At 37.1% G+C, this 16,297-nt stretch overlaps 1 protein-coding gene across 4 annotated transcripts in view; it reads left to right on the forward strand.

Annotated features, from left to right (window-relative positions):
• Positions 1–16,297, forward strand: part of LOC138004217 (uncharacterized) — a 73,820-nt gene that overhangs the window by 20,833 nt on the left and 36,690 nt on the right. For all 4 annotated transcript variants that reach the window (XM_068850670.1, XM_068850672.1, XM_068850673.1 and 1 more), the window contains one exon: positions 1,114–1,239. In XM_068850670.1, the coding sequence (XP_068706771.1) occupies positions 1,114–1,239 (126 nt within the window). The remainder of the gene's footprint in view (positions 1–1,113; positions 1,240–16,297) is intronic.

The following is a 16,297-nucleotide window of genomic DNA, read 5'->3' on the forward strand; positions in this document are numbered from 1 at the left end:
TGCATACAAGCACCCAGGAAAGATGTCACAAGGCATTTTATAACGTTTCCTCAACACAAGACGTATTCTGCGCATGTTCAATCCAAGAGGTTCCTACTTATGTGTGATATTTAACAATCAGATTATGAGCTCGAGATTTCTGTCACGCATAGAAATCGAGAGCGAATAATCGAGTTGGTTTAGTATAAATCTACTAGTCGTTCAAAACTAAACAAGTAAATGATCTAAATCCTCCTCACAGACACTTCGCGGTAAACGCGAAGAAGCGGCCGCCATTTTGTTGACAACCGTTAATTGCTATCTATCACAGAATATATAGATAGCGAGTAGCGTAGCCAATTCGAGAACGGCTTTCGTGATAGATGGCTAGAGCATTTATACTAAGAGGTGATAGATAGTCAGTGATGCCCTGAGTGCAAAACAAGGAATCATCTTATGCACAACAAGCACTAATAAGTGGAAGAATTGTTTTTACGTAAAACAATCAAGAACTATTGTATATTGGGGAGGGGAACCCAACCCCACAACTATTAATTAAAAGTTGGAAGTCAAAATGAAACTGGCTTTTTAAAAGTGCTTGTTGTGTATAAGAGGGATCCTTGCTTATCACTAAAATGGGCATCACTGGCTATCTATCAACTTATATCCCATGGTGTTGTGACTAGGGTACCTAGCGGATTCAACATGCACAAGGGCAACCTCTGCAGCAAGTGTCATTAAAGCCAGTAGACCCTTATTTTTAATATCAGGAACACTTTTGGGACTAAAAAGCAGCAAAATATCTGTGAAACTGTGAAGCGAAGAGGAAGTTATAATTTTGACATATACCAGTATTAACAGGCACTAAGAACAGTGATACAGTTTTAGTGTAAGCCAAACTAAATAGAGATAGTCACGCATAATCCAGAACCATATCCTGGGATAATAAGAAATACTACCTGGCATAATCAGAGATAACTGGATTGTTGTTTACTAATGTAAGATATTCTGCACCCTGGCCCTTGCCAAAAGCTCTTTCAAAAAAGTAAAGCTATGTAGCAGTATCGTTGTAGTTAGCATTATACACAGTAGTATTTTCCTGGATTCCAAATGACACCTTTTTTCTACATGTAGCCTCAAGTTCATGTAATGTAAAAAATGGAGGATGCAGTCATTTCTGTGTAACAGAGTCATCTGGACACAAATGTGTTTGTCCTGCTGGTTTATCGTTAAATTCAGATGAGAGGACATGTGAGGAGGGTAAGTTTTTATCAACTTTGATTGTGATTTGTGGCATATTTAGTTCAGCTGTTGGCATTTAGTTACAATTTAGTTTAATCATGCCACAAGATGGTAGCGCATCCTTTGGTCTTCATTTGTTGCTCTAATCAGGGTGTAGACAAAACGTGGGGTAGGCCATGGCCTATCCTGTGGCCTACTCTACTGCCTACCGGTGGTCAAATTAAAAAATCAAAGTGCCACTGTCGTTACTCGTGGATATGAAAGTTACCGCGATTGTTTAAAATTGGCAGGCTGAAGTTTTCTTTATGCATTAGCATTGATAGTTGGATAATTGTGTAACAGCACGGTGGGCTCTCATATGCAACTAGATACCCAAAATAATGCATGTATGTGAGGTAATCCCATTTGCTGGAATTCAACCCTGTGAAATACATATACCATTTCTCCAATAGCATAAGATTACTCTTTAACACATCCTCCATAAAGAGCTGTACTATGTGTTCAAAGTTCGTTGCACAGATGACAGGGTAATTTTGAATAAGGTCTGATTTTTGCTCCCAGATCATATTGTCAATGTCATCAGGTTTAGCAAGTAGAGCAGATCCATTCAGTAATATTAACACTTTTTGTGTCAGTTATACATTCCTCCAACAATACTGTTACACTTAGAAACAGATGATCTGAACCATAACTGATCACAGCAAGTGCATACATATTCAGGGCCATGTGTTATATCTTATCACGAAAAAGACTGAATCACTTTTGACATGGAATGTCTAATAGAGTCTTGACCTTGACAAATTTCAGTTTGGTTTAGCCTTGAGCTCTGCATAGCTTTCCTGAAATGGTTTTATGCTTTTCTGGTTAGGTCTCTGATATGTTCTGGATTGCTTTTCTTTTCCTATTCCCTTGCTGCTTCAATATTTCAGATCTTTTTTGGCATTTTGCATTTTTTTTCTTTTTTCCTGAACTCTTCAAGTGATTTTGTCTCTTCCGCTTTATAGATTCTCCACTGCCACTGCTTTGTAGAAATTATTACTGACACACATCATTTTTGGCCATCGTTAATTAATCGATTATTACCAGGCTCTGAATAATTGTTGACATCGGTAACACCACTGATTTCATAACCTGAAATACTGTCATTATAATATTCTAACTGAAGTGCTGAAACATAGTGTCTTCCATCTAGATGTCCAATGTTCACAGTAGTTCGCTGTTGTCCGCTTATAGGACTGATAACAGTTACTGGTGCCCACCCTTCAATGGATTCATTTATACGTATAGTAACATTTAATGCATTTCAAACTGCTTGCACAATAAGTGCATCACACCATGCATGTTGCTGTGACAACAAACGCACAATTGCTCTGTAATGGGTCCAATACATTTGTGACGGTTGTTTCTGATGGATTCAACTCCAGCAGCATGCACATTCATGTGATAGGAAGGATCATTATATAACTGGTGGGCAACAGAAGAAAAGAAGCATGAACCATCTGAGGTACATTCTACTGCCTTCAATCGTTTTTGAGCTAATCGAGCCCGCAACAGTACTAGTGCTATAGAAGGATTTCTCAGTATTGTATGTGCTGTATGTGTACTCGTTCCATGAGCAACAGGGCCTGGGTTCGATTCAATGTCTCCTGATATCAATAGCTTTTCTCTTGATAGACAATAAATTTCATTTTGTTGGTTCAATTTTGTCGAATGCGTAGTAGCAGATTGATCTTGAATACACAATAGAACTGACAAGTCTTTTTTGTGTTTAGCAGTCCTGTGGATAATAAGATAAAAAGGACGATTTGAATCTCCTACTCTCGAAGATTGTGATATCTGAGTTGCGGTCTAGGTATAGAGGTATAATATTTTCCAAAAGCAAGAGATAAACACTTTCTCAACTCAGACGAGCTCGGTACGTCCTTATTTAAATAATGCACCATACATTTTCTAATTACCTTGTCTTTTTGAAACAAGCTCGACGTTTTCTTGCAAGGAATTAATCCTGGAAGGTTCTCTGTCCCGAGGAGCATATACTGTTTTTCATATCACGGATGTTGTTCAAGTCGTATTCATGTAGCTTGCAAAACTTCGTGATAGCTTTGATAAACATTGGTATACTTTGATAGCTTCGATGTTACTCTCCAAATGGCAGTCACGTTCCAAATGAAATTTATTTATCCCCCGTGAATTTAGGGGATGAACAGGCACTGTCTTCTCACCATGTGTCTGCCGATTCCATTTCTACATGTATTAAAATCTTCGCGTTGGTCAGTGAAAGGCGGTGCACAATTAATTGCAGCAATCTGTACTTGTTCAGAATATTTTGCTTCACCTTCGAAGAAAGCCATTTCTTTAATTCTTCCGTTTCTTGCTTCTAAATACAGCGGAAGGTGCTCAAACACTTTTAAAAAAAAAGCGACATACAGCAATGGCGGCGCACAACCTCGCGAACAGGAACTCACAGCTTTCTAAGCTGTGTTGTGATTATGCATGCTGATTGGCTTATAGACCTTTTTCATAATGCCGGCCCGATAAAATATTCTTTTGTTTCTAGCCTCGCTGCAATGTGCAAAATTCAAAAGAACATGTTAACCCAATGAGGCCAGTAGGTTCAATTAACATAAATATCAAATCGGTCGCCATTTATGAAAGTAGTCTATTAGATCGATCTTCCGGTTACGCAGGAGTGACACATTTGCATAAAGAACCTCACCAAAACTCGTGGATATATCCACGGGTAAAAAGAAAAAGCGCAGAGCATTGCCGCAATTCTTTCAACGTTAGGACCGTCTCACCAACGACTTTCTTCTGCTGTTTTGGCGGCCACGGTTTCAGCAGTATATACCTACTGTTAAAACAGAAATATACCCCACGTCCGAGCCGTCCGCAGACATCTTCCGCGTGTGAATAGCGGGGTTTCAAAAAGAAACTGGAATCCAGTCCACAACGACCGCTCGTTTTCCTTACTGTCACGCAATAGTCGGAGTAGTCGTTATGATGTATATTCTTTTTGGCAGTCTTTCATCTTTCCTTATTTCCTGGCCCGCCTGGATTAGCCACGCTACCTTCGGGTCAGGTAATCCCGTATTTACTTAATAGCACCCCAATAAAAATCAACTTCAACTTCAAGGATTATAGGTTTTAATTTTCTCACTAGAGGAAAAGAGTATTAGAAATACAGTTCCTGTGTGTAGAAAGGCATGCTAAATTATGATTATCCAGTATAAAAGTGATAACATTAATTTCTAGTCAAAGTTATTAGTTTGTGCTGGAATCCATTTCGAAACACTAATTCAAGTTAAGCTTTGATTGTCTCAAGGTAAATAAAGTTGAGAAGTTTGATCACTAATTTTATTTTCAAAGTTGCAGGCAGCAACATAATTTGAAAATACTAAAGCAACAAGTTTCAGATAAGTAAAGTGAAAACTGTTTTGAACGTAGTTTGGAAGTTAACGACAGTAAGCCATCTTTAATCAACTCTCTCACGCTCCTAGTTGCATGCGCTTGTATATATATCAAAATATGATTGACAGATATGTAAATGTACCGGAAGTTAAGCTTACCGAAAGTGTATATCGTAACAAAAACAAATATTCATTTTTATCAACTGAGTTGAGGAGTGTAGTAATTTGGCCATCCTGAAGAAATTGAAAAAAAAAACTGAACAGATGTAAGTGAGCACTAGCCTTAGTCAATTCAATCTCAGGAGGAGCTACAGTTTTGAAAAAAACTGATGCTCTTTTCAACTGAGCTTAATTTGGAATCTTACCGGGAACTCGTTAAAATGTTTCTTTCCAAAGATTTGCAAAAGATTTGCATTTGGAATGTGCATAGAAAATATAGATGCAAACCCTTGCCGTTCATAAACGTCTTGATCAACTCTATTTTTATTCACTACCTGGGACATCACAAATCTTCTCATACGATTCAGATTTCACAGAGTCCTTATCACCATTCTGTGAAGATAAAAGGGTAATCAATACAGTTTGAGCCTATACCCTTTGCCTTTCAAGCCTTTTCAAACAATTATTTATACAATGTGGTCCATGTGCTCCCCTAAAACAATGTTTGGGAAAGGACCTTGTCACCTACACTTCCCTTAAGCAGCTTAAGTTGCCTAAGGAAGAATGACTCGACAGTAGGTAGTCACAGGATTATATAACCCCATGTACTGTCTGAACACAAATATAAATAACGATATTATTCTATCACTGAGTGAGCTTGAGTTCGGGGATCCCATATAGCAGTGGTAGACATGCTTGTTGTATCTTATAAAACAGACCCAAAAGGTGCTACCATCTTGGATTGTGAGCATGGCTTCAATTCACCTTCATCCAAACAAAGTACCCATTCTGACAGAAATTTGCACTGAAGTCAACTTTTTTCCCACCTTATGTCAGTACCAGGTACCTGCCATAAAATAAGCAAACTTTGAGTGTCGTAAAAACTGACAGAAACCCAATCATGAAACTTTTTTTTTTTTGGTGAACCTAATACCAGGCGCATTATTAAGGACAAAAGGGAAAACACGAAGAAATGTGGAAAAAGTCAGTATTTTCTTTTCTTGCGTGCAATCTTTACGGAATAGTTCTCAGAACAAAACACAAAATCAAACCAGGTTTTGTATGGCGTTCCATCTCCGCCAAAAATCGAAGTTGTAACGCAACATCCAACTTTACATACCGGCATCGGACTGTGTCATGTCAACATTAATATTCACGTAAACAAACTTCGAACTTACCAACACAAAGTCGGTAAATACAAATCAACTTCCAACTTAAACGAACAACTTTTGATTTTACGTCGCTAATACCAAGCTTTTAGGTCAACTTTACATTTCATGTCGTCAATACCAAGTTTGTAAATTTAGACTTTAAACTCATATACATCGACTTCTGTAAACAAATTGCGATTATGAGTCGGCAATACCACATTATATTGACGGCTAGTTGGGAGAAAATATATTCCGTATTGGGCGGAGTCGCGAAGCGACGGAGCCCAATACGGAATATACTTTCTCTCAACGCCGTTAATATAATGTGGTATTGCCGTCTCAAAAAACTGTAAACTAATCAACCCGCGCCTGATCGAAATTTCAATTCTTTCTACCTGCGAAACGTATTTGTTTGCGTACGTCAGCAACCCAATTCAGTGCAATGACGTCAATTTCAACATTAGAACCAATCACAGGCCGCAAAAGTGAGACGGCAATACCACGAAATATTGACGGCTCGCGCATAGGCAAAACTACAAGAAGATCGCGATACTAATATATAATCAAAATGTTCAACAGCGCGTGTGAACCTATGACTTTAACATAGACTACGATAATCTGTAACGCAATGTCGGACTTTGTCAGATCAAGTTCAACATTGCAGCGCCATGTTCGTTGAATGTTCAGTTCTTACCGCCAGCCCAAATCCGCCAATAATTATAGGATGTCAGAAAATGACGTCATTGAAGATAAAGTTTCGCTCGCGAGGGAACAAGATGGCGGATTTAGGAAGTGCACTAGAAATGGTGAACGATTTAGTTGCAAGACCGGATAGACTAACGGATGCATCGGATATTGGGGTGGTAGTCTTGAGGCTTGATTTTTTACATAGTATGTTGGTTAGCCTGGACATCGATCAGGACGTGTTAAAAAGGGTTGACAGGCCTACACGACTCCGTTGTGCGTGGTCTGGTTTCTGTTGTCTTTGACATAATTTTGCTCTCTTGAGTACTTATTTGAATGGACATCTCTTTTAAGCGGTTCCTGTAGGATTCATTTATATAGCAATGGTTTTTATCCTATGAGGCTTTACATTTGAATCTCTATACTGCTGTGTGATACTTTTTCTTCCAAGAAAATAGTTGGTCTCGATAATAATGTTTTTAGTTTCTTGGTGTTGATTTTCTCAGCTGTAATGTGAATGTGACCTTATGGCCTCACGCTTTTGCGCCAATTTAATTCTAGGCGCGACCGATAGCAGCGAGTGATCTTCTGGTTTTCAAGGTTTGACTCGGGCCCGGGTTCATTTTGTTTTTGAACGCCTGTAACATTGTGCCCTGTATCAGTGAGATAGCTGGCTTCTTACAGGCTTTGCTTGCCTTTTTTCTGCGTTTCTTAGCAGATCGTTATGCTCTTTGGAGGCGTTGTTTTCTTAAATTTTCTCACTCGTTCTTCTGACTTCTTCAGCATGTTTTGGTTTGTGGCCATGGTCAGTAACTATCTTCCTTAAACTTCTGGAGTTAATTCGTTCTCGTCGATGCTCTTTTGATATTTGATGTCGATGTCTTTAAGTCGCTCCTTTGTCGAGGCATTTAGATAACGCGACTGACTCTAGATGGAGGTTCTCTGACATATCATTTGGTCTGGCAAGACCGGGGTTTCGATCCTATTATGTGGATCTCATCAGTTGCCGGTAGCTTGATTTAAGGTGAAGAGCTTTGTCTGCAAAAACCATGTGTGTTTGTCTCTATTTGTACTTGATGGAAGGATCGAACTTGCGAAATTCTGATTGGCTATTAGAATTCTAGCCAATGGAATTAATGTGTTTTCCATCCATATGAGCGTAGTTTGATGTTGTGTTTCTTTAGAAGGCTGAAAGCAGTATTTACCTTTCTGTATGCTGTTTTCAAGGACCAGAGTGCTGTTTGCTTTAACGCTTGTGTCTTTAGAGTCAGTCGGGTTATCTAAATGCCTCGACAAAGGAGCGACTTAAAGACATCGACATCAAATATCAAAAGAGCATTAACGAGAACGAACTAACTCCAGAAGTTCAAGGAAGATAGTTTCTGACCATGGCCACAAACCAAAACACGCTGAAGAAGTCAGAAGAACGAGTGAAACAATTTAAGATATCAACGCCTCCAAGGAGCATAACGATCTGCTAAGAAACGCAGAAAAAAGGCAAGCAAAGCCTGTAAGAGTACAAGGAAAGGTTACGTTTATACAAACGTTGCCCGTGTAGCACTTATATTTTAAACAGAGTTAACTGAATAGAGGGTAATGTGAAGTGCTAGATTTCTATCCCATATGAACCATGTGAGCGTTAGCCCTACTGATGGAAATGGGCCCGCACAAGGACAGAGAAAAACTCTGACCAGGGTGGGAATTGAAACCGCGACCTTCGGGTTAGATCTCCGCCGCTCTACCGACTGAGCTGCAAGGTCAGACGGGAGCAGGCCGTGGGAACTGAAGATGTTAAAGTCACTGCAATGAACATGTACAAGTACAAGGAAAGGTTACGTTTATACAAACGTTGGCCGTGTAGCACTTATACTTTAAACAGAGTTAACTGAATAGAGTGTAATGTGAAGTGCTATATTTCTATCCCATATGAACCATATGAGCGTAAGCCTGTAAGAAGCCAGCTATCTCACTGATACCGGGCACAATGTAACAGGCGTTCAGAAACAAAAAAAAACCCGGGCCCGTGTCAAACCTTGAAAACCAGAAGAGCACTCGCTTCTACGACCGATAAACATATCGGTCGAGCCTAGAATTAAATTTTGACAAAGGCAACAGAAACCAGACCACGCAGAAGGAAGTCGTGTCGTGTCGTCTTTTCAACACGTCCTGATCGACGTCCAGGCTAATCAACATTCTATGTAAAAAATCAAGCCTCAAGACTACCATCCCAATATCCAATGAATCCGTTAGTCTATCCGGTCTTGCGACTAAATCATTCACCATTTCTCGGTGCACTTCCTAAATCCGCCATCTTGTTCGCACGTGAGTGAGCCTTTATCTTTAATGACGTCATTTTTTGACATCCCATAATTATTGGCGGATTTGGGCTCATAACGACGAACATGGCGCTACAATGTTGAACTTGATCTGACAAAGTCCGACATTCCGTTACAGATTATCGTAGTCTATGTTAAAGTCGTAGGTTCCCACGCGCTGTTGAACATTTTGATTATATATCAGTAGTACCTGTATATGAGTTTGAAGTCTAAATTTACAAACTTGGTATTGACGACATGAAATGTAAAGTTGATCTAAAAACTTGGTATTAGCGACGTAAAATGAAAAGTTGATCGTTTAAGTTGGAAGTTGATTTGTATTTACCGACTTTGTGTTGATAAGTTCAAAGTTTGTTTACGTGAATATTAATGTTGACATGACACAGTCCGATGTCGATGCGTAAAGTTGGATGTTGCGTTACAACGTCGATTTTTGGCGGACATGGAACGCCCTACATGTATGAGGGTAGGAAATCTGCTTTGAACGCTTATAACTCTCGTAGTATTTGACATGTGGCTTCCATTTCTTATTCTGGACATGTTCTTATAATGTACTTTCCAATGCATAAATAAAATCTCACAATACTGAAATTTGGTTAAAATCATCGTTTTATGATTTGGATTTCAGACTTGCGTGACGCTTCATAACGTTACTCTAAAATCCGTTCTGTTGGGAAAACGTTTACTAAGAATGTCATAAAAATACATTTTTGTTGTTTCATGTTTCATATTCGTTAAAAGAAAGCTTTCTTATTTTGAGGACGTTGGAAGAATGCCAAAAACTGATTTATTTCAATCGATTTAGCAAGAAATGGTGCGAGCAGTGCAAGAGCACTTACATTACTCTCGACATCACTCCAAACATTACTCCATTTTCGAAGCCTAAAATAATGCCTTTACAGCGCAGCTACAGATAAAATATTGAAACTGGAGTGTAAAGGGTTTCAAAGGAAATAGTAGAAGGAGTTTTGATGGTCATTTCAGCTTTATTTTAGGTAAATTGCAACATTACTCCATAAAGAGACCTTAAATTGAAATAATGTATCTAATTAACCTTTGTGTATACATGGTTTCAATGGAGTAATGTTGAAAATAAGTAGATTCAATAGCTTTTGTCCGTAATGAGAAAGACATTGTACGTGTTCCAGTATGCTTTACATATAACTACGTTATTGTTGCAAAATATCACATTCACTAGGCATATATTTTGCATTTTCTTATGGAGTAATGTAATGGAGTAATGTTCACATACATGTTTACTGTTCCCAAAATAGGTCAATGATTGACAGGCCATCCTAGTCACGCTAAAAGAAGTAATCACTGTTAATTTACTTATTTAATGTGACTCCGTGATCTGTTTGAAATGCATATGACGTTTTTAAAAGGCGCTGCTCTCAACTTGGCAAAGTGCAACTGACATTGTAAGAGTTTAGTACGTGAACTCGTTTGACCTTTCAAGACCAGCTTTTTGGCTTTAACTAACTATCATTTAGTCTCCTCCCCTTTCTGTTCATTTACGAAGCAATTTTCATCATTTTAGTAGCTCTACAACTTGATACCGTATTGAGACACCAATGTAACATGACGTCGTAACACATGTAATGAAAGTTGAAAACTTAACCAGATAAATGCCTAAATTTCATGATAACATGGCAAAAAGCAGTTAAATGTTAAAGAAAACACTAATTGTGCTTGTTTTTCAAAGGAACTGTAAACGCTAAGGAAAAAGTCGTCTTTCCAATTTAATACCACACCCTGAATTTTCAGACAATCATAGACAAAAGTAGTTGGGAAGGTTATATAAATGAACCACACCCAAGCTGTATTTCAACCCGCTTCTGTTTAAGCTCAAAAGAAAAAGTTTCACTTTTTCGTACATAACCCCCCTCCCCCCTATTCAATGTTGGAAGGCAACTCAACAATTTCCCACTGAAACCATTCAGTTTTACACAACATTGAAGGAGGGGGGAGGGGAGAGAAGCAATGAAAACTTCAAAAGTGCTAACCTTCCCAACAGTTTTGTCTAGGATTGTATAAGAGTAGGAAATCTGCTTTGAACGCTTATAACTCTCGTAGTATTTGACATGTGGCTTCCATTTCTTATTCTGGACATGTTCTTATAATGTACTTTCCAATGCATAAATAAAATCTCACAATACTGAAATTTGGTTAAAATCATCGTTTTATGATTTGGATTTCAGACTTGCGTGACGCTTCATAACGTTACTCCAAAATTCGTTCTGTTGGGAAAACGTTTACTAAGAATGTCATAAAAATACATTTTTGTTGTTTCATGTTTCATATTCGTTAAAAGAAAGCTTTCTTATTTTGAGGACGTTGGAAAAATGCCAAAAACTGATTTATTTCAATCGATTTAGCAAGAAATGGTGCGAGCAGTGCAAGAGCACTTACATTACTCTCGACATCACTCCAAACATTACTCCATTTTCGAAGCCTAAAATAATGCCTTTACAGCACAGCTACAGATAAAATATTTAAACTGGAGTGTAAAGGATTTCAAAGGAAATAGTAGAAGGAGTTTTGATGGTCATTTCAGCTTTATTTTAGGTAAATTGCAACATTACTCCATAAAAAGAGCTTAAATTGAAATAATGTATCTAATTAACCTTTGTGTATACATGGTTTCAATGGAGTAATGTTGAAAATAAGTAGATACAATGCCTTTTGTCCGTAATGAGAAAGACATTGTACGTGTCCCAGTATGCTTTACATATAACTACGTTATTGTTGCAAAATATCACATTCGCTAGGCATATATTTTGCATTTTCTTATGGAGTAATGTAATGGAGTAATGTTCACATACATGTTTACTGTTCCCAAAATAGGTCAATGATTGACAGGCCATCCTAGTCACGCTAAAAGAAGTAATCACTGTTAATTTACTTATTTAATGTGACTCCGTGATCTGTTTGAAATGCATATGACGTTTTTAAAAGGCGCTGCTCTCAACTTGGCAAAGTGCAACTGACATTGTAAGAGTTTAGTACGTGAACTCGTTTGACCTTTCAAGACCAGCTTTTTGGCTTTAACTAACTATCATTTAGTCTCCTCCCCTTTCTGTTCATTTACGAAGCAATTTTCATCATTTTAGTAGCTCTACAACTTGATACCGTATTGAGACACCAATGTAACATGACGTCGTAACACATGTAATGAAAGTTGAAAACTTAACCAGATAAACGCCTAAATTTCATGATAACATGGCAAAAAGCAGTTAAATGTTAAAGAAAACACTAATTGTGCTTGTTTTTCAAAGGAACTGTAAACGCTAAGGAAAAAGTCGTCTTTCCAATTTAATACCACACCCTGAATTTTCAGACAGTATGAGAGTAGGAAATCTGCTTTGAACGCTTATAACTCTCGTAGTATTTGACATGTGGCTTCCATTTCTTATTCTGGACATGTTCTTATAATGTACTTTCCAATGCATAAATAAAATCTCACAATACTGAAATTTGGTTAAAATCATCGTTTTATGATTTGGATTTCAGACTTGCGTGACGCTTCATAACGTTACTCCAAAATCCGTTCTGTTGGGAAAACGTTTACTAAGAATGTCATAAAAATACATTTTTGTTGTTTCATGTTTCATATTCGTTAAAAGAAAGCTTTCTTATTTTGAGGACGTTGGAAGAATGCCAAAAATTGATTTATTTCAATCGATTTAGCAAGAAATGGTGCGAGCAGTGCAAGAGCACTTACATTACTCTCGACATCACTCCAAACATTACTCCATTTTCGAAGCCTAAAATAATGCCTTTACAGCACAGCTACAGATAAAATATTGAAACTGGAGTGTAAAGGGTTTCAAAGGAAATAGTAGAAGGAGTTTTGATGGTCATTTCAGCTTTATTTTAGGTAAATTGCAACATTACTCCATAAAGAGAGCTTAAATTGAAATAATGTATCTAATTAACCTTTGTGTATACATGGTTTCAATGGAGTAATGTTGAAAATAAGTAGATACACAGCCTTTTGTCCGTAATGAGAAAGACATTGTACGTGTTCCAGTGTGCTTTACATATAACTACGTTATTGTTGCAAAATATCACATTCGCTAGGCATATATTTTGCATTTTCTTATGGAGTAATGTAACGGAGTAATGTTCACATACATGTTTACTGTTCCCAAAATAGGTCAATGATTGACAGGCCATCCTAGTCACGCTAAAAGAAGTAATCACTGTTAATTTACTTATTTAATGTGACTCCGTGATCTGTTTGAAATGCATATGACGTTTTTAAAAGGCGCTGCTCTCAACTTGGCAAAGTGCAACTGACATTGTAAGAGTTTAGTACGTGAACTCGTTTGACCTTTCAAGACCAGCTTTTTGGCTTTAATTAACTATCATTTAGTCTCCTCCCCTTTCTGTTCATTTACGAAGCAATATTCATCATTTTAGTAGCTCTACAACTTGATACCGTATTGAGACACCAATGTAACATGACGTCCTAACACATGTAATAAAAGTTGAAAACTCAACCATATAAACGCCTAAATTTCATGATAACATGGCAAAAAGCAGTTAAATGTTAAAGAAAACACTAATTGTGCTTGTTTTTCAAAGGAACTGTAAACGCTAAGGAAAAAGTCGTCTTTCCAATGTAATACCACACCCTGAATTTTCAGACATGTATGAGAGTAGGAAATCTGCTTTGAACGCTTATAACTCTCGTAGTATTTGACATGTGGCTTCAATTTCTTATTCTGGACATGTTCTTATAATGTACTTTCCAATGCATAAATAAAATCTCACAATACTGAAATTTGGTTAAAATCATCGTTTTATGATTTGGATTTCAGACTTGCGTGACGCTTCATAACGTTACTCTAAAATCCGTTCTGTTGGGAAAACGTTTACTAAGAATGTCATAAAAATACATTTTTGTTGTTTCATGTTTCATATTCGTTAAAAGAAAGCTTTCTTATTTTGAGGACGTTGGAAGAATGCCAAAAACTGATTTATTTCAATCGATTTAGCAAGAAATGGTGCGAGCAGTGCAAGAGCACTTACATTACTCTCGACATCACTCCAAACATTACTCCATTTTCGAAGCCTAAAATAATGCCTTTACAGCGCAGCTACAGATAAAATATTGAAACTGGAGTGTAAAGGGTTTCAAAGGAAATAGTAGAAGGAGTTTTGATGGTCATTTCAGCTTTATTTTAGGTAAATTGCAACATTACTCCATAAAGAGACCTTAAATTGAAATAATGTATCTAATTAACCTTTGTGTATACATGGTTTCAATGGAGTAATGTTGAAAATAAGTAGATTCAATAGCTTTTGTCCGTAATGAGAAAGACATTGTACGTGTTCCAGTATGCTTTACATATAACTACGTTATTGTTGCAAAATATCACATTCACTAGGCATATATTTTGCATTTTCTTATGGAGTAATGTAATGGAGTAATGTTCACATACATGTTTACTGTTCCCAAAATAGGTCAATGATTGACAGGCCATCCTAGTCACGCTAAAAGAAGTAATCACTGTTAATTTACTTATTTAATGTGACTCCGTGATCTGTTTGAAATGCATATGACGTTTTTAAAAGGCGCTGCTCTCAACTTGGCAAAGTGCAACTGACATTGTAAGAGTTTAGTACGTGAACTCGTTTGACCTTTCAAGACCAGCTTTTTGGCTTTAACTAACTATCATTTAGTCTCCTCCCCTTTCTGTTCATTTACGAAGCAATTTTCATCATTTTAGTAGCTCTACAACTTGATACCGTATTGAGACACCAATGTAACATGACGTCGTAACACATGTAATGAAAGTTGAAAACTTAACCAGATAAACGCCTAAATTTCATGATAACATGGCAAAAAGCAGTTAAATGTTAAAGAAAACACTAATTGTGCTTGTTTTTCAAAGGAACTGTAAACGCTAAGGAAAAAGTCGTCTTCCCAATTTAATACCACACCCTGAATTTTCAGACAATCATAGACAAAAGTAGTTGGGAAGGTTATATAAATGAACCACACCCAAGCTGTATTTCAACCCGCTTCTGTTTAAGCTCAAAAGAAAAAGTTTCACTTTTTCGTACATAACCCCCCTCCCCCCTATTCAATGTTGGAAGGCAACTCAACAATTTCCCACTGAAACCATTCAGTTTTACACAACATTGAAGGAGGGGGGAGGGGAGAGAAGCAATGAAAACTTCAAAAGTGCTAACCTTCCCAACAGTTTTGTCTAGGATTGTATAAGAGTAGGAAATCTGCTTTGAACGCTTATAACTCTCGTAGTATTTGACATGTGGCTTCCATTTCTTATTCTGGACATGTTCTTATAATGTACTTTCCAATGCATAAATAAAATCTCACAATACTGAAATTTGGTTAAAATCATCGTTTTATGATTTGGATTTCACACTTGCGTGACGCTTCATAACGTTACTCCAAAATTCGTTCTGTTGGGAAAACGTTTACTAAGAATGTCATAAAAATACATTTTTGTTGTTTCATGTTTCATATTCGTTAAAAGAAAGCTTTCTTATTTTGAGGACGTTGGAAAAATGCCAAAAACTGATTTATTTCAATCGATTTAGCAAGAAATGGTGCGAGCAGTGCAAGAGCACTTACATTACTCTCGACATCACTCCAAACATTACTCCATTTTCGAAGCCTAAAATAATGCCTTTACAGCACAGCTACAGATAAAATATTTAAACTGGAGTGTAAAGGATTTCAAAGGAAATAGTAGAAGGAGTTTTGATGGTCATTTCAGCTTTATTTTAGGTAAATTGCAACATTACTCCATAAAAAGAGCTTAAATTGAAATAATGTATCTAATTAACCTTTGTGTATACATGGTTTCAATGGAGTAATGTTGAAAATAAGTAGATACAATGCCTTTTGTCCGTAATGAGAAAGACATTGTACGTGTCCCAGTATGCTTTACATATAACTACGTTGTTGTTGCAAAATATCACATTCGCTAGGCATATATTTTGCATTTTCTTATGGAGTAATGTAATGGAGTAATGTTCACATACATGTTTACTGTTCCCAAAATAGGTCAATGATTGACAGGCCATCCTAGTCACGCTAAAAGAAGTAATCACTGTTAATTTACTTATTTAATGTGACTCCGTGATCTGTTTGAAATGCATATGACGTTTTTAAACTTGGCAAAGTGCAACTGACATTGTAAGAGTTTAGTACGTGAATTCGTTTGACCTTTCAAGACCAGCTTTTTGGCTTTAATTAACTATCATTTAGTCCCTCCCCTTTCTGTTCATTTACAAAGCAATTTTCATCATTTTACTAGCTCTACAACTTGATACCGTATTGAGACACCAATGTAACATG

This window comes from Montipora foliosa, chromosome 5, assembly GCF_036669935.1.
Source record: "Montipora foliosa isolate CH-2021 chromosome 5, ASM3666993v2, whole genome shotgun sequence".
NCBI classification, from domain to species: Eukaryota; Metazoa; Cnidaria; class Anthozoa; order Scleractinia; family Acroporidae; genus Montipora; species Montipora foliosa.